The sequence below is a fragment of the Doryrhamphus excisus genome, linkage group LG18, assembly GCF_037039965.1.
Source record: "Doryrhamphus excisus strain RoL-2023G ecotype Guam linkage group LG18, RoL_Dexc_Guam_v1.1, whole genome shotgun sequence".
NCBI lineage: Eukaryota > Metazoa > Chordata > Actinopteri > Syngnathiformes > Syngnathidae > Doryrhamphus > Doryrhamphus excisus.
This window is the reverse complement of record NC_136374.1, coordinates 5,097,298-5,117,095: the sequence shown is the minus strand read 5'-3', so window position 1 is coordinate 5,117,095 and position 19,798 is coordinate 5,097,298. Positions and strand designations below refer to the sequence as shown.

Sequence of the window (19,798 nt, the reverse complement as noted above, 5' to 3'; positions counted from 1 at the left end):
AATTTGTAATACATTTGTATTTTCTTGAAAGAAAAATACAGTAAACCTCGGATATATCGGATTGTTCCCACTGGTTTTGTCCGATATAAGCGACATCCATTATATGCGTATACCGGAAAATGTCCGCCACATTCATTACACGGACGCGCAATGCCATGGGGGAACTTTCTTTGATCCATGTTCACAGCCAAAGCTGAAGATTATAACATCTTTGTATGAATTACAGACATGTACATGAGCATGTACAACGAAATAAAAAAAAAATCTCAAATCTGTAGAAATGCCTTCTTGTTGCTATTAGGGAGGTTTAGAAACCAAACGATAAACGTAAACGCAAACGATAATGACGTCACAGGCTATTGAAATGTATGGAAACTTGCCGACTTGTCAATAGCCTGTGACGTCATTATCGTTTGCACTTACATTTATCGTTTGGTTTCTAAACCTCCCTAATAGCAACAAGAAGGCATTTCTACAGATTTGAGAATTTTTTTTTATTTCGTTGTACATGCTCATGTACATGTCTGTAATTCATACAAAGATGTTATAATCTTCAGCTTTGGCTGTGAACATGGATCAAAGATGGATCAAAGGCCACGATGCGGCCATCCGATATATGTGAGGGAAATTGAAACGGGACTGGAGATTTTGTCCGAAATAGGCGAAATCTGTTATAAAAAAAATCCGATATATGCATTGAATTTTTATTGGAAATGCATTACAGAAAAATTGGTTCTTTTTTATCTGTCCGTTGTGAGCGAATTTCCGATATATCCGAGTCCGATATATTCGAGGCATTTGATATAATTTTTTATCTTGTTCATGTTCAATACAATGTTGATGGGCAATGACTGATTGACCAGAGTCCCAAAATACAGCCAGAGAACACTATTGGATTGGATATGTTCGAATTTCCTGGCTGTATTGGGTCAGTTGGTCATGGACCTATCAACATTTTTCATTTGGGATTGTACTCTTTTTAGGGGGGGTGGAAAAGGACATAGATCCGGACACAAATGTTTTTTCACACATGAGAATTGACTGTCGTTATTATACAGAAGAGCAATACAATAACAATTTAAATATTGGCGACAAGTTGTCAATCATACGTATAAACTGCAAAAGCATGTACGCAAAATATGACAACAAAAGTAATCAAAGTAATCGCAATCTCGGAAACCTGGCTGAACGAGGATAAAGGCACGGCCTTTGAGTTGGAAGGTTATGCGATGACATGCATCAACAAGAACAACACAAGGGGAGGAGGAGACGCCCTGTATGTGGTCAACAACTACATTACAAAGTGGTAAAGAATATGTCAGTTGCTATTGACAATATCCTAGATTGCATAACAATTGAAATCTGTAAAGAACAAAGCAAAAACGTGGTCATAAGTTGTTTATACAGAACGCCACACTCAAGGATAGAAATGTTTGAATATTGGATCAAAACAACCTTTTCAGATAACAATCAAAAAACAATTTTCATATGTGGAGACTTCAATATCGATCTGCTGAATCCACACAAGAACAAGGTAATTGACGATTTTATAGATACAATGTACAGCTTAAGTTTGTTTCCCAAAATCAGCAGACCAAGTAGAATAACAGACCATTGTGCCACTCTAATGGATAATATATTCACCAATGACTTTGATAACAAAACCACTAGTGGCCTGCTAATCAAAGACATCAGTGATCATCTTCCTTTGTTCACAATTTATAACCATCAATACAACAAACGACCAACGGAGGCTACAAAGACTGTCCAAAGACTACGTTCAGAGGACAGAGTCAACGCTTTCAAGAAGGATCTAGAAGAACAAAAATGGGAGTGTGTGTACATTGCCAAAGACGTGGATGAAGCATACGAACACTTTCTACATAATTATATGAAGCTGTACGATAAGAACTGTCCCTGGAGAGAAAAGTCAAAGAAGCAAAGGAAAAACAACCAGCCATGGATGACAAAAGGACTTACTAATGCTTGCAAGAAGAAGAACACTCTATACAGGAAATTCATCCTTCAACAGACTAAAGAATCAGAAAGAACATACAAGACTTATAAAATAAGTTGACTACAATCTTAAGAGCGTGTAAGAAGGAATATTACAGACAACTATTAGACAAGTACAAAAACAATATTCAAGCTACCTGGGGCATTCTAAATAGTATTATCAAGTAAAAAGTAACAAGAAGACAAACTACCCTAATTATTTCATGGTGGGAAACACCTATAATGATGATATGGATGAGACAGTTGAAAAGTTCAATAACTACTTTGTCAATATTGGTCCCAAACTAGAAGAAGGGATTCAGAAACAAAAGGAACTGGAGTATAAGTTGCAGGAACAGCCAACCTATGAAAAAAGTGTGACTTATACTAATACTAATACTAAATGCCAATACTACTACTAAAAAGTCATTGCACCATTACAAGAGTACCCCTTTGGCACCAGTACAGGGTTGGGGTGAGGGCCTGTGGTTGGGTTTAGGTTTGGGGCTGGAATTGGGTTTAGTGTTGGCAGTTAGGGTTGGGATAGAACTTGGCAAACTGCTAGACACTGTCAAATGCCCCAGAGATGTTAGTGTGTACATTTTTGAAGAGTGTGGATAACGTGACAATGGTAACGTGTTTGAAAGTGGAGATGTATTTTGTTGAAATCTTACCTTAGCCATCTGTGCCTGGACGCCACTGGATTTCAGAGCTGTCACTGCTTTTTGAGCTGCTGCTGGACTGTCAAAGTCCACAAAGCCATAGCCTGTCAAATACACATAAATACATTAACAACATATCATTTCCATATCATACCTCATACGTACCTCATAAACTACTCACTAGCATCAAGCCATTTGTACTTATTCTGAACCAGTGAGGCTCCTCTCTCCAGTGGGATTGGACCTCATGAATCACATATGAATAATTGATCATTGGGAATTTTGTAGCTGGTGTCGTTATCAAGAGCTGGGTATGGTAGATCAGGTTTTGCTGTCCACTAAGCTACGTGGATGTAGAAAACAAGGTCTGTGGGGAAAACAAGGTTTTTGGCATAAACGGGCTACCGCAGGATTCAAAAGCAAACTTGAAAAAGGAGCATATGAGGATCTGTACCCCCCCCCCCCCAACCTGGGGGTCGGCAACCCGTGGCTCTAGAGCCACATGCAGCTCTTTAGCACCGCCCTAGTGTGACTCCCTGGAGCTTTTTGAAAAATGTTTGAAAATGGAAAAAGATGGGGGAGATAAATATATTCTTGTTTTAATATGGTTTCTGTAGGACAAACATGACACAAACATTCTTAACGTTTTCCAATGCTGTAAAAATGTGTAGAGTAAATATTAAAGTTCAACATTTCTGTCAACGAAGATTTGCATCATAGTCTGTGACACATGTTTCTGCCATATTTTCATATTTCTGAAAAATAACTAAGGACAGAGGATTAAACGTTTCTTGGCCCCAATCATTTGCATTCATCTTACATGCCCGATGTTGAGAAGCTGACCGGTCATGTCCGAAAACAGAAGTCACATTAAACGGGTAAGAACACAATCCTGTCATAGGCACACATTTAGTAACAAAGTGGCTGTTTTTATAAAGTGATTTTTGATTTTCGTCAGTATATATTTGGAATGACACTTGGGGATATTATTGTGTTTTGTTGCTCAGGTCAGAGTGTTACAGGCATTTGCCTTGGACAGCTATGTAGGGTGAACTTGCATGAACTTTGAACCCAGAAGTTCGTCTAGTGTGAAATGCCTCGGTGCTGGAATGTTAAAATAAAGTTGGTTGGAAGCAACAAGTAACAATTTCATCCTCTGCTGAAGTCAGGTCGCCCTTACGACGGTTCAGAGCTGAATAACACTGACAAGTTGGTTAGGTAGATACTTTATTTATCTACGTAACTACCTACCTACCTACCTGACAAGTTAACACCAGGATAGCTACGTTGGTTAGGTAGATACTTTATTCATCTATCTACCTACCTACCTATGTACCTGACAAGTTAACACCAGAAGAGCTACGTTGGTTAGGTAGATACTTTATTCATCTATCTACCTACCTACCTATGTACCTGACAAGTTAACACCAGGATAGCTATGTTGGTTAGGTAGATACTTTATTCATCTATCTACCTACCTACCTACGTACCTGACAAGTTAACACCAGGATAGCTATGTTGGTTAGGTAGATACTTTATTCATCCATCTACCTACCTACCTATGTACCTGACAAGTTAACACCAGGATAGCTATGTTGGTTAGGTAGATACTTTATTCATCCATCTACCTACCTACCTACCTATGTACCTGACAAGTTAACATGAGGATAGCTACGTTGGTTGCGTGTCAAAAAAGAAGAGGACAGCTGCGTTTTACCCTTGCACCAACTTGCTTGGCATTTGCACAGAAATCAAACTTGAACTGTATTAATTTGATTTGATATACTTTACCTTTTCAAAAGGCTGCTGTTTTATTTTTATAAATGCAGGCTATGTATGCAGGGGGCTATGCACGTTCCATTTTGTTGTTGTTTTTTCAAATCCTCAAAATAAAAATTACATTTAAAAAAACTGATTTCTTTATTGCATTTCTTTAATTTCATCAAAGCAATGAAACATAATGTATTAATATTGCAATGAAGTTAAACTTGAGGCGGCATCTACAACACAGAGTAGTCACATAGTGTGTCATTCCCTACAGGTTGTGCTGCAGGGAAAATAAACATGTAATCATGTAGGCTAATTATGTATTTGTAGCCAACTTAGTCATTTTGATAGTAGGCTAATATAGCTAAAATAGATACATACAGCATGTGTTGCCTTCATTATAAGGCTTATATAAGGCTTTTAATTTTTTGCGGACCCAGACACATTTTTTTTGTTTTTGGTTTTTTTTGGTCCAATATGGCTCTTTCAACATTTTGGGTGCCGGCCCCTGCCCTAACCCATTTCAAAAAATTCTAAACTCCCCCCCTCGCCTTTAACAGGCTACAATGCGACACCATGTGTGAGTGCACTCACCTTTACATTTGTTGGTGGTTTTATCTAAGATGGCTTTCGTTGACACGATCTTGCCATACCTTTGAGGACACACAAAAAAAAAACACATCCTGTCAGTGACAAATGAAAAGGAATCTGCTCCTTCCACATGCATGACACACTTCCACACACTGCATACCATCGGGCATAAACACAAACATGCATGCATGTCTTCTACGTCCATCTCCACCCAATTTAGGCCTTTGTTATTTTGACAGGTGACAATTTATTTCAGGCCTGTTCATTGACACACACATTTTCCTTGCCCTTGTTCATGCACAGATTTTTCTATTCCTTTTGGCCTTTTGTCCACACACCAATGTATGATTTAAAAAATGAGCCTTTGGAAAACTCCAGGCAGTGTGAGGACATCATCTCATTTTTAAATCTTATTTAAGTTATTGATTTTGACCAAATTCAACTCTGCAGCTGTGGGTTGGATGTCCTTCCTGACTTCCTTGGAAGTCAACCATAAACATGGCAAGGAACTGGGGGTGGTGTATCAAAAGAACCCCCGAGGTAAAGACCCACAACCCACTGAAAACCCACTAGTTAAGAATCCCTGATACAGAGAATATGTGACTCGTGTTTTTGCCGTCTGTCAGCGCTCTTGCCTTATATAGGATCTTTGACTAGCATCAAACCATCAACGCTGTGTGTTACTTTCAATTTATGACTACATTTGATTTTTGTCTCAGTAAAAGTAAAGAGTGAATATGAAAAATCAAAAAGGAAAGTTTTAGTAAATCCCTGCAGTATTGAGATAGTCATCACTCATATTGGAGGCCAATTCAAAGTGGATCCACGTTACCGTGTAATAGATTCTATCTGACTGGTGTATTTAGCAGGAGCTTTGGTCTTTGGTCTTTCCTCTGTTTGGGCGACATGGCGTCTGGGAGGATTGTAACCTGATGCTTCACCCTTTCGTTGGCCTTCCTTTCCACCACATCCCTCCCTCTTCTTTTTTTTCTCAATTTTCCACACTAACATCACAGTGCACCGCTTGGTCCTACACGCCTGCCTCCTTTCGGTGGATAGATGATTTGGATGCCACGCCGTGGGGAGAGTGACACCTCAGTGTGGCATGTGTGTGTCATGCAGTCTCATGGGTGTGTAGCAAGGGAGTGCTTTGCAGGGAATCACTCATAAGCTAAGCTCCTAGAGCTACAATAATATCATAATACAGTGGAAACTTGTGTTAGGAATGATCTATGGCTATATAAACATGATGGAACCTATCAAAAGGAAGAAATGGGCTCTTGTCTTTCATCAGTTCTTTAGTAATCAGCAGTCGAGCATGGCCTAGTTTCAGGAAAATATCAGTTCCCAACAAGAAAAGGGAGAAAAAATGCTTTTTTGAAGATACACTTCAAGCCTAACTTTCACTTTGACACATTTCTTTTGCTTTTGTGACAGCTGAAATATCTAAACAACTGTACCACAACAGAAACAACACAAACATGGTTATTTTACATCCAAATATCAATTTAATTACAACTATAACACCATGAACTATTTACAATTTTCACATTTGGAACTAAACGGTGTGTGTGCATGTGTGTGCACGAGTAAATATTCCCCTACAATGCGTAACTATTTGCACACTACACTCCTCCACACTCTTCCACTTCGTCCTTGCTGGCAAGTGTGTCATGCATGCAAATGAGCCATGCCCTTCCCCTTCCAATGCACTCTGCCACCTTGTGACCGTTTTTATGGCTAAAAACTGCTTTAAAGGAACATCTGTTAGTAGTCTGTTTGGCAGAAAAATTTGATAGCCACACATCATAGGAAAATATCATTTGGGTATTTTGTTACAAGTGAAAAACGTGATTCCAAACAAAATTGCGGACCCTGTTACCTGTAGGACAAAGAAAAACAAAAGCAGTGTTTCATGTGTTGACGTTTGCCCTGTCGGGGATACCATGCATGGGCTCAAAGGTCTGAAAGGCAGCACTTTTTGACCTTCCACTCACCTCAGCGCCTCTCCAAAAGCCCCAAAACGCTGCCGAGGCCACACACACTTAAAAGACAGTCATGACCCGCTTACAGCTGCTTGACATTCTTTCCCAGCAGGCGATGCTACTCTTTTCCCACTCATTCATGTTTTGCCTTCAAGAGAAACCCTCCCACTCACGTCCGCCACCCGCCCACCCCTTCCAAATCTCTGACGCCACACAATGACTCCTCTGTCGGCCGCCTGCTTTTACAATCAACTTCCTGTGTTTCACATACCAGCCGCAGATTTCTGGGCCACTTTGATTGCTGTGGCTTTGACAAGACGGTGCGCACACGCTGCGTTTGAAACGGCTCAGAGGATTTGAAACCTTCCTTGGGAAGCACTGGAGCGTGACAATCAGGTAGAGGGTGGCCCTGTGGTAGCAGAATAAACCAATAATAAAGCGTGGTCGGCTGTCACTTTCATTCACCCCTGAGGGCCAGACACTACATACAACTCTGACACTTTTCATAGTTCACTACAATGATGTTGTACAGCGTTTGCTTAAAAACAACACAAAGTATAGCCTTCAAGTTGAAAGGGGTTGGGTATCTTTTCTACTCCTGAACCGCTGAACAGCAAAAGACTAAATTCTCACACAGCTCTCGAAAACAGCCAATGTGTGCAACTTTAGTATGTTGGTACACACCTTTAGGGCACTGATCAGCAAAACTTTGAGGGTGCCGGTCTTTGTATTACTTTCGTCCCTCGTTTATAGCAGTTAATTGGTTCCAGACCCAACCACAATATAGGATTCAATGTTAGCAAAATGTTTGTAGTTTGTCCATGGAAACCCTGTTTATGACATTCATTCATTCATCTTTTTTTACCGCTTATTCGCACAAGGGTCGCGGGGGTGCTGGAGCCTATCCCAGCTGTCTTCGGGCGAGAGGTGGGATATACCCTGGACTGGTGGCCAGCCAATCACAGGGCACATATAGACAAACAACCATTCCCACCCACATTCATACCTATGGACAATTTGGAGTCGCCAATTAACCTAGCATGTTTTTGGAATGTGGGAGGAAGAATGCAAGAATGCAAGAATGCATTTTGACTAAAAATAAGCCATAGTCTACCACACAACAGCAATCACTTATTAACTAATTTCTGCAAAATTGCAATATAGGTCCGCAACATATGAGAAAAGAAGCTGAAATGTCCATCACTGACATTTACAACAGTTATATACTGTGCCCCGGCATACAAAGCAACATCCATTAAGGCATGCTTGGATGAGATTTCTGTGCAAGAACTTGGCCAAACCCATCAATGAACTACTGACCTTCTGACCTTCTGGATGAAACAACAAATCCCAAACACAAATCTAGGACAGAACAACCCCACAGTCACCCACCCTCTGGAATCTTTTGCTAACCTTCGGAGCACTTTGCTGCCGCCCCCCATGTTGTGTCCCAGTACTTTTGTCCATATGGCGTACAAGCTTTAACATGTGCTGAGAGCCATGTTTCACACTTATAGTCAGTTTGTCAGAGTCCGCTGGATGCACCGAGTAAGGGTTGTGGTTTCGACATTCATTGCTGTACATTAAGGGTGTGAAAAATCATCGATATTAATCGATACATCGGCTCATTCACTGGGTATGGATGCAATAGGGATGACGGATGAAATCCAGATTCATCACGATGTGTTTGTGGGTATCGGTAAAATCCGATGCAAGCGCCCTTTTATTAATGTTCAACTTCACCCCATACGCTGTTCCCCAGGCGCAATGAATGCACCATCATTATTTCGCCTTTTGTATTGAATACGGACGGAAGCCGTGAGGCACATACAACTACTAGTAAAACAGCATGGACGTTCACACGCAAGCAGCAGCGAGGAAGTTTCTACAGTAAAGTCTCGTTGTATCGATATTCTCAGGAGTCAGAAAAAATATCGATATAACCGGACTATCGATATATCCGATCCTGCGCCGAACTGCATTAAAAGTGAGCGGATCTTTGATATGGCATGTAATTTTCTCCTTGAGTTCATGGATTGCGTATCTAGCATGCTTTTGTACTGTAGTGAAGTGAAAAATAAACGTATGCATTAAATAAAAACATCTTTACACTTTTTTAATGACAATTTCTTTTCTAAAATTCAACCAATGCAAAATCCTCACGCGTCAGCAGACAAAACCATAAACATTGTTGCAAAAAATGATTGCATTCATATACATAACACAATTCGGTTAAAGTCAGATGGGTCACATTTTTTTTCAACATTTATTATTTTCATAACGCACTCTTGCAATAGTGACTCTGAGTAAATATTCAATAATGCACTCGACATTGTTCTATACACACGAGAGAAACCACAAACGCCAGCATGTACATATGAAAAAGTGATTATTGCAAGCGATAAAAAGATATCTGAATACAACACAATTAAATACATGTATGGAAAACAAAAACTGCAACGTTTACATTACTTATTCTGCAATACTTTAAAAAAATCTTCCATCTTCTGCTTCCCCGTTTCACCTTTTAACACAAAAGATTCAATATTGTTTAACATTTCATATTAATCTTTAAGATACAAGTGTATTGATTTATTTCAAACAACAAGAGATTGCTTCTTTGATCAAGCAATACCGTAAGTTTACTTTCATAATTTATCAGTAAAGCTAGTGCCAAGAATATTGAACACATCTGAAAACACTAAGTCTAATCACTGAATCATCCCTCTAAATTATACAAATATTTACTCCTTTACTTCAAAAGATTGTTTAATACTTACTTCATATTAATTACCTGTAATCTTCTAATTACCGTCCGTCGGTGGAAAAGCCGAAACGGTGTTAGCCGAAAATCAAACAATACGGCGTTTACAGATTTCGTTAATGGTGGTATTGAAATCCTTAAGCAAATATTGATTCAGCTTTAAGATGCTTTTGTATCGCTATAAGCAGACCAAATTGGCTGGCGGGAGATGAAAAGGGCATCGTAGTAACCGGATTATCGTAATAACCGGAACTAATTATATCATAAAAGACTAGAAATTTGCCGGGAAATGAAAATAGTATCGTAATAAGCAGTACTTCGATATAACCGATATCGATATAACGAGACTTTACTGTATATTTAACCCCCCGTTAAGAAGCCGTACAACGGCAGCAGGACAAACATGCAGACCCCCTTAAAAAGGGGACACCACAACACAGACAAGTCTACCGTCGCCTCCCCGTCTAGTTCCTCGTCGAACACCGGGGAAAAACCAAGCAAATCAGGTCAGAACAAGTGGATCTTCCGCTGTTTTCCAAATTGTCCATGAGCTATTTGTCCGTCCCTGCAACAAGTGCCCCCAAACGAGTGTTCAGCACAGCAGGTGACATTAGAACAGCACAGCAGTTGGCTTCTTCCTGATTTGTGAAACAATTTTAAAAAGGGTAGAAGTGGTTTTCCACTTTCTGCTCCTCACTACTGTATTAGCCTAGCTGCTCGCTCATTCATATTAGCAGTACGTTTTACAGACAGGAATATAAACAAACATTGATTGCACTGTTGAAAGTGTCACTTTAACTTTGTTGTTGTTGTACTGTATTTTTTACAGCAGTAATTATTGTTTAAAGGCAAATCCTTTTTGTAAGACCATACTGAATTCCATTTTTTTCCCTTTTCTTATTTGCATCATGTTGAATTGCATTATATCGCAAGAAATTGCACCATATCATATCGGATTGCATTGATTTGAACTAAATGATTATCGCTTCGCATCGCTTCGCATCGCTTCGCATCGCTTCGCATCGCTTCGCATCGCTTCGCATCGCTTCGCATCGCTTCGCATCGCTTCGCATCGCTTCGCTTCGCATCGCATCGCATCGCTTCGCATCGCTTCGCATCGCTTCGCATCGCTTCGCATCGCTTCGCATCGCTTCGCTTCGCTTCGCATCGTGAAGAGGGTGAATCGTATCGCATCGTATCGCCAGAAAATTCCATGTATCATTAAAGTATCGTATCGCTGGCAGTGCATCGAGATGTGTATCAAATCGTCCTCAGTGCTGAGATTCACACCCCTACTGTACACTGATCAAGTCATAGTTGACAACACATGGCAAGTCTTGCAAAATGGTTTCAATTGTGCAAATGCTAAATCTGGACGAGCAGTATCTTGTGAGTTGATAACAACTTGCTCCGCTCTTCATCTGTTGCGCACATGAAATTCAGCTGTTTGGGGCTGTATTATTGCTGTGAGAAAAGGATGAACTACTAGTAAAGCCACTTTGATTGAATCTTTGCAACAGCCGTAACTTGACGGATTGGCAGTCAAATGTTAGCTTTGCAGCGTTACATTCAGGAAGGAGTAAACTTAAGCCTTATTAAGTCAGGAGGAAAAGGGAGACTGAGTTGAAAAAGCGGGGAGAGAAGGGGGGGGGGGGCTCTGAAGGGGACAGGATGTTGCCTCCTGTCCTGAACTAACCTTTCCACTTTCTGTAGGCTTGTGGCAATAGCAATGAACTGGAAAGCTAATAAGTAGAACATACGCACATACTTTGTCATCCCTTGTTTAACGTGGTGAATTGTTTTCAGACCACAGAATAGGATTCCTTACTTATAAGTGCAACATTTACCTAGTCAGAGCATAGAAAACCTGTTTACAGTCTTCGAAATCCAGTTTTTAAAATTATTAGAGCCTTCTAGACATGAAATAACATCCCTATAGTCACCTTTACACGTACTCAATAACTCAATATATATATATATATATATATATATATATATATATATACACATATATACAGTGCATCCGGAAAGTATTCACAGCGCTTCACAGCCTCATTCTAAACTGAATTAAATTAATCTCTTACGTCAAAATTCTACACAAAATACTCCATTATGACAATGTGAAAAAAGGTTTTTTTTGACATGTTTTGAATTTATTAAAAATAGAAAACAAAAAAATCACATTTACATAAGTATTCACAGCCTTTGCCATGAAGCTCAAAATTGAGCTCAGGTGCATCTTTTTTCCACTGATCATCCTTGAGATCTTTCTACAGCTTAATTGGAGTCCACCTGCAGTAAATTCAGTTGATTGGACATGATTTGGAAATATAATAACTGTCTATATAAGGTCCCACAGTTGACTGTGCATGTCAGAGCACAAACACCAAGCATGAAGTCAAAAGAACTGTCTGTAGACCTGCGAGACAGGATTGTCTTGAGGCACAAATCTGGGGAAGGATACAGAAAAATTTCTGCTGCTTTGAAGGTCCCAATGAGCACAGTGGCCTCCATTATTCGTAAATGGAAGACGTTTGGAACCACCAGGACTCTTCCTAGAGCTGGCCGGCCTTCTAAACTGAGCGATCGGGGAAGAAGGGCCTTAGTCAGGGAGGTGACCAAGGCCCCGATGGTCACTCTGTCAGAGCTCCAGCGTTCCTCTGTGGAGAGAGGAGAGCCTTCCAGAAGGACAACCATCACTGCAGCAATCCACCAATCAGGCCTGTATGGTAGAGTGGCCAGACGAAAGCCACTCCTTAGTAAAAGGAACATGGCAGCCTGTCTGGAATTTGCCAAAAAGCACCTGAATGACTCTCAGACCATGAGAAACAAAATTCTCTGGTCTGATGAGACAAAGATTGAACTCTTTGGTGTGAATGCCAGGCGCCATGTTTGGAGGAAACCAGGCACTGCTCATCACCAGGCCAATACCATCCCTACAGTGAAGCATGGTGGTGGCAGCATCATGCTGTGGGGATGTTTTTCAGCAGCAGGAACTGGCAGACTAGTCAGGATAGAAGGAAAAATTAATGCAGCAGTATATAGAGATATCCTGGATGAAAACCTGCTCCAGAGCGCTCTTGACCTCAGTAGACTGGTCATGTACCTTGACCATATAGACAGTAGACTTTAGCACACAGCCAAGATCTCAAAAGATTGGCTTCAGAACCACTCCGTGAATGTCCTGGAGTAGCCCAGCCAGAGTCCAGACTTGAATCCGATCGAACATCTCTGGAGAGATCTGAAAATGGCTGTGCACAGACGTCTCCCATCCAACCTGATGGAGCTTGAGACTTATTGCAAAGAAGAATGGGCAAAACTGCCTAAAGATAGGTGTGCTAAACTTGTGGGATCATATTCAAAAAGACTTGAGGCTGTAATTGCTGCCAAAGGTGGATCAACAAAGTATTAAGCAAAGGCTGTGAATATTTATGTAAATGTGATTTTTTTGTTTTCTATTTTTAATAAATTCAAAACATGTCAAAAAAAACTTTTTTCACATTGTCATAATGGAGTATTTTGTGTAGAATTTTGAGGTAAGAGATTAATTTAATTCAGTTTGGAACGAGGCTGTAACATGACAAAATGTAGAAAAAGTAAAGCGCTGTGAATACTTTCCGGATGCACTGTATATATATATATATATATATATATATATATATATATATATATACATATACATATACATACACATACACATACACATACACATACACATACACATACACATACACATACACTGATCTCGATTCACATCAACGTACCATCTAATTTCTAAATGATGACGAGTTTTCAGTTATTGAGCTGTATCACAAACGCCATTGTACTCAAGGACTAACCCTGCACTTTTGTTGGCATGTAATCTAAGGGTCTCACGATTCGATATTGATATCGGTCGAATATCAGCAAAAAACATTACAATATAATATCATATATATAATAGAGCCCACGTGACCACGACAACAGCGTATGCTAGTGTACTAACAATAGTAAGACTGCAGCTATTGAATATTTCAGTAATCGAGTATTCTACCAAAATCTTTGTCGATGGCTTCTTAAACAATTCTTTTTAACAGACCAAAAGATTTTCATACCTGATGGTTTCCAGTTCCCAGAGTCTTGTTAGTAAAATTCATTAGTTGAGTTCAGGGCTTCGCAACCATTAATGATACAGACAGTGCCAATTATAAAAAAAAATAACAGCCGAAATGAAGGTTACGCAATTAAACCTTAAGCCAATGACACCACTAGTCACTCAGTCGTCACTGAGGAAAATACATTATCCCGCGGCGCTGAAACTGATACACATCATGGTGTTCCAATTGCTGTTTAACCACATTGCGTGGGTGACGTAGGCTTGACTGTTTTTTTGCAATCAAGGTATTCAAATTTTCCGAATAATCATTGCCACCCTAAACAACAACAAACAATAGCAAGGCGGGATGTTGATTTGTGGCAGTACTTTTCATTGAAGTTAGAAGAAGACGTTCCAGCTGAGTGCAAAACTTGTTGAAGCGCACAATTCTCCAAAATATCTTCATATGATGAAGACTTAAGATTCTTTGACAGCTTCAGCAAACACTGACTCATTCATGAACTAAATTTGCCCACTATCAACTGCTTCGTACGCCCCCGATCACATTTGTGTGATGTAATGCAGATCCCATCCAGGTCTGATCGACTGAACTGCAATGACCATAGAAATAAGACTTGGCATTAAAGTATACGACATTTCTCAACTCACGGTTGGCAGAGCTTGACCAGGTCTTGGTCTGTAGTTCCGGGATGAAGGCCACGGATGTAGAGATTGGTTTTACTCAGCTGTTCTCCTCCACCACTGTTGCTGCTACTGTTGTTGTTGGGACTGGGGGGAGCCATCTGGTGGCCGGAGGACACATAGGCCTGCTGGGAGAAGATAGGAATGTCAGAATCAAAATGGACACGGGTTCTTCCGTGATGCATGCTACTTTGGCGTGTTGTTTGCATAATCCAAAGAAAGCAAGACAAGTCGAATCAACCTGTTAGCAATGTTTCCACCTATTGGTATATTTCAGTTCAGTTTGAATCTGCATTGCGTTTGTACTTCCATCCCAGTTCATATACGTAATATGAACGGCTGATGCTGATAGCTGCATCAGTGACTGTATGTATGTTAACCATGCTACACCATAGCGGCAGGACATTACATAACAGCGGAACAGCGGTACAGAGATGATGATGCCTCATGTCCTCCACAATGCCTGTGGACAAAAATGCTGATGCTAAAAACAATAAAAGACGATCAACTTCATAGGCTGATAAGTACATAATGTTCCTGCAGTCATAAGTTATCAATGTTAAAATATGCCTGTCAAAAAATATCTCAATCGCCGTTCATTAATTTGCATTCTACCATGTCTCAATGTAGCGCAATAAATAACGTAGCAGTCCAACACACAGGGTTGGCCAAGAACTTTAATTGAATGCTAGATCCTCAGACACTGGTATCACAGTGAACACAGTAAATATCGGATAATATCTGATAATAAAACCACATGAGATTTTCTTCACAGGTTATCAATAAACCATGTACATCGTCATGCGAGTAGGGCTGGGGCGACGTGTCAACGTCATCGATGACATCGACACAAAAAATATGTCGACACAAGAACTGCATGTCGATGCACCTTCACTCAGAATTAGTGGTGGGCAAAACTGTTCATTTCAGTGAACAGGATCGTTCACAACACTCGTTCACAAAAAAGAACTAGTTCTTTTGACCCGTTCGTTCACAAACACCACGCAACGGCCAAGTTTGTCCAAGTTTCAGTGAGTCCAGCCAGAAGAAAAGATCGCGCAACAGAGTATCCAAAGTATGGGAATACTTCACGCCAAAAGGTAATGATGCGATGGTTTGTGACCTATGCAAAATTGAGATGGCACCAGGACCTATTGAGGAAGCACCTGGGAGCTGCTTGTGAGGAGAAGAGCCCTTTTTTTATTTCCTTGTTTGCAATGATTAACCCCGTCATTCATCCAAACCGCACCACGTAACTTGTGCTCCAGCCTCGCACACACAGAGCATGTGCCCACACAAAAACACACACCTCACACACTCGCGTCTTGCTGACACTTTTTTTAACTGACACAGACACACACTCCTCAAATACACGTTATTATTTCTATTATTATTAGTTAGTTTGGATGTTCTCCCCGTGCATGCGTGGGTTTTCTCCGGGTACTCCGGTTTCCTCCCACATTCCAAAAACATGCTAGGTTAATTGGCCACTCCAAATTGTCCATAGGTATGAATGTGAGTGTGAATGGTTGTTTGTCTATATGTGCCCTGTGATTGGCTGGCCACCAGTCCAGTGTGTACCCCGCCTCGCGCCCAAAGACAGCTGGGATAGGCTCCAGCACCCCCCCCCCCCCCATGACCCTTGTGAGGAAAAAGCGGTAGAAAATGAATGAATGAATTAACCTGTGCATGTGTTTGTGGTTTATGTTTACAGGGACTAATCAGGGACTTTCAGGGATGCAATGAAAAACTATTTTCCAGATTAATCGATTACAGAAATAATTGTTTAACCCAGCCCTACACGCGACATCACTGTCGTTGGCCAACAGAATACCCAATACCCCAGAAATGGTCTGGATAGGTCGAGAATTTCTTGTTCATCAGTGCACATTGTACCACAAATGACAGCACTTGAAAATGACTTGGATTAACTTTGAGGTATTTTTCTGTGGTACGTTCCATTACAACACATAAGTAGTACTACTCAGTCAAAAACAGGTAGCTCCTTCCTACACTAGCCTACCAAAGAATCTTATACCAACAACCACCTGAGCAATTCTAACACAAAAAAAACACACAAATGTATAACTTTTTGGACTCACATATCAACCAGACATGTGGGCATTTGCCAGGCTAGAACAAGGGAGAGTGTTTTCATGAAGAGATAAATAGTGAGACAGATGTGGACGCTCCTCAGTGAAAAATGATATCACACTGCGCCCGTGTCAACACTCAGCAATAATGCTTTCTGAGGGAAATGCTTGGGCCTCTTGGTTGCCTGCTTCACATCGCGGACGGGGGGAGAAGGAGCCCCTTCGGCTCTCTCCATGTTGGGTAACTTCTTTTACACTTTTGCAACCACAAAAAAATATCTTGCGGTGCATACCAAAACCAGAAACTGGAAGACCAAAGACCAGCATTGTGTAAGCCAGCTGTGTCCAAAGTGTGGCACAGGGGCCTTTTGGGGTCCATGGCGGTTTTATGGCCCACGGCACATTCTAAAAATAAAATGAACAAAAAATGAATAACAAAACTATTTAAAAAAAAAAAAAAAAAGACAACAGCAATATGAAAAATTCAGAAGTCATTTTACAAGAATACAATCAAAAAAACAGAAAAAAGTTGTAATTTAATGAGAAAGTCATAATGTACAAGACTAACATCATAATATTAGGGGAAAAGAAGGTAATTTTAGTGGCAGAAACGTATATACCTGATATTAAAAATCTGAGAAAAAGACATTTAACAAATAAGTTGTAATTTTAATCAAATTCAGTAAGTTCTATGGACATTAAGTCATAAGTACAAGGAGAAATTGTACAAGAAGAAAGCTGAAATACTGTCATTCCTTGTTTATTACCTCATTTGCGACCAAACGAGTGATGTATTTATGTTGTATGTATTTATATGTTTTGAAGCTCTGCTTCTGTGTTTACGTTGCTAGCAATGGCTCGTAAAAAGGGTTTCTTTTGGTGTTAGGGAAAGACACATTTGTTTACAATTCCCAAGTACATCAATCAAGTACATTCTGTTTATTGTATTACCTTGATTTTTTTAAAATAATCTTTTCTGTTTAATGTATCTTTAATGGTTGCTAGAATGCACTGTATAATGGATGCAATGTAATCTGGTTGAAGCCTGATAGAATCAATGAACCGAAATATGAACGGATTGTGTAATGACCTTTATTACCATATTGAGCTGAAGTGTGAATTATTCAAAGCTTGTTTACCGGTAAACTTTTTGACAATATGACAATATGTTTTCAGGATTTATATTTATAGTATATTTATAGTATTATTTTGTCCCCCCCTCAAAAAAATATCCTTACCCCTGCAACTTAGGTGAAGGCTGTGTTTTTCTGGGGTTTTTTTTTCTTGACTGGCTGTTTAGTTTTTATATTGTTATATTTTGCTCCACTTACCCCCTTTCCAAGACATTGATAATATACAATTTCATTGAAATGTAATCTTTCTATGCCTGATTCGTTCACTCCAGTTCGACTCCCTCAAGAAGTGTTAATGGTGCGTGCATTGTCATTTTGGGATACAAAAGGTAGAAGAAAAGCAGTTCCACTTTGTTCTCCTGTCTACGCCAGGTTTCACGAGAAGAGAAACGCATTTAAAGAGATGGAAATCTCCAGCACACACCAGGGATTCATTTTGGCGATGAATCAATCCCTCTTGCTGCTCACAACAACATACGCCGCCGCAACTGACATTCATGTCGCTAGTTAGTTAACTACAGCAGCAGAGTCTCCACGTGAAATGTGACTGGCTATTACGCAACCATCAGTGAATCATGACTTGTGGTTCTCCATGGAGACATTAATCCAAAGATTGTGCAAGCATTCAGCCAAATCTATTCATTGAGGTGAGTAAGGTTTCATAATCCCTGTCAAAGAAGCTGAGAAAAATGTTCTCTCTCCAGGAATAGATCCATTGGCACTTTTACTACTGGGGCAATAAAAACAAACACTCAGGCTCACCGCAATTGGCAGACTTGTACTACGTTTATACTGCCAAATATTTATGTCACATATGAGCGGATGAAGAGGAACAAATGTGGTTTGTTCCTGGGCTCGCTGTGGGGTGCAGCGAGGCTGGTGTCTCATTTGCGAGACCAATTGAACAGTGACGACAGAACAACAATGGCTTCATTTTAGAAGCGAACGGGTCACTGATTCAGTTGTCCTTGTTTAGGGAACGCCCAGCAGGGTGGCCCAGTCACACCATTACATCGACCAATCACGCTAATTAGACCGTACAAAAAGCCAGGGCAGATCTTTGAAGTTGACAGCCCCCAGCCGACCTTTGCTTGTCAAGACTTGATTTTGGCAAGTACAAATCTCTACAAAACCATGAGGTATTTCCCAGTTGTTATATTACCTATTTCTCATACGGTGGACGAATAAAGGCATATCTTATCTTATCTTATCAAACCTTCCAATTACTGTCCAAGTTCTGTTTCCATACACCCCAGTTAGTTTCAGTGGGATTCATTTAGTGACAGAAATGTTGCCACAGTTTTGTACAATATTGCAATTAACATACTACCGGTAGTCCATTTGCCCGGTAGTGTATCATTCTGTGGAATCGAGTGCCCAAACAAAGCACCCTATGCACCTAAACAAAGTTGGGTGTGTTTTTGCATGTGTTTATCTGTTGGTCTGTTTGTGTTCAAAATAATGTGAAGAGTTGGGATGAAATTTTTAGGAACAGTCAGAAAAAGGATATGCTAGAACCGATTCAATTTTGAGGATCCAGATGGTGATCTGGATCCAAGAATTTTTTTCAAGGATTCTTTAATATTGCGAGATAGTACCATGATCGGCATTCATGTATAGAACTCCACAAAAAATGGTCAGAGTCCTTGGGGAAAAAATACAGGATACAAAGGTTCTACGAAATGTCCAAATGATGTAGTATTATTATTTTGGTGTGAATCACATTGGCGTTTTATAGGCTTTTTACAAAATAAAATTCCCCCGTATCCGCTTTTCCCTTTGCAGCCCTCAGAGGAAAGTGGAAAGTTTGGACACCCCACTCTTCGCTTTTGTTAGAAATAGCCTCAAAATCAGCCTGATTGGTGTTAATAAAAAAATAAAAAAGACGTGTGCGTGTTTAAACAGAAGACCTATATTCAAATGAAACAGTACATAATACATAGAAAATGTCATTAAATAAAATTAATTCCATTTTTGGGCAATGTGCAAAACAGACAAGTAGCCAATACTTACAAAAAGGGTCAATTTCAG

At 40.0% G+C, this 19,798-nt stretch overlaps 1 protein-coding gene across 2 annotated transcripts in view; it reads right to left on the bottom strand.

Annotated features, from left to right (window-relative positions):
* LOC131105850 (RNA-binding motif, single-stranded-interacting protein 2-like) overlaps window positions 1-19,798 on the bottom strand; it is a 60,867-nt gene that overhangs the window by 17,649 nt on the left and 23,420 nt on the right. Inside the window, exons 2-4 of one of the 2 annotated variants that reach the window (XM_058054266.2) lie at window positions 14,509-14,669; window positions 5,019-5,077; window positions 2,670-2,761 (exon numbers count right to left, since the gene is read on the bottom strand). In XM_058054266.2, the coding sequence (XP_057910249.2) occupies window positions 2,670-2,761; window positions 5,019-5,077; window positions 14,509-14,669 (312 nt within the window). The remainder of the gene's footprint in view (window positions 1-2,669; window positions 2,762-5,018; window positions 5,078-14,508; window positions 14,670-19,798) is intronic. The other variant, XM_058054267.2, reaches the window with a different exon arrangement.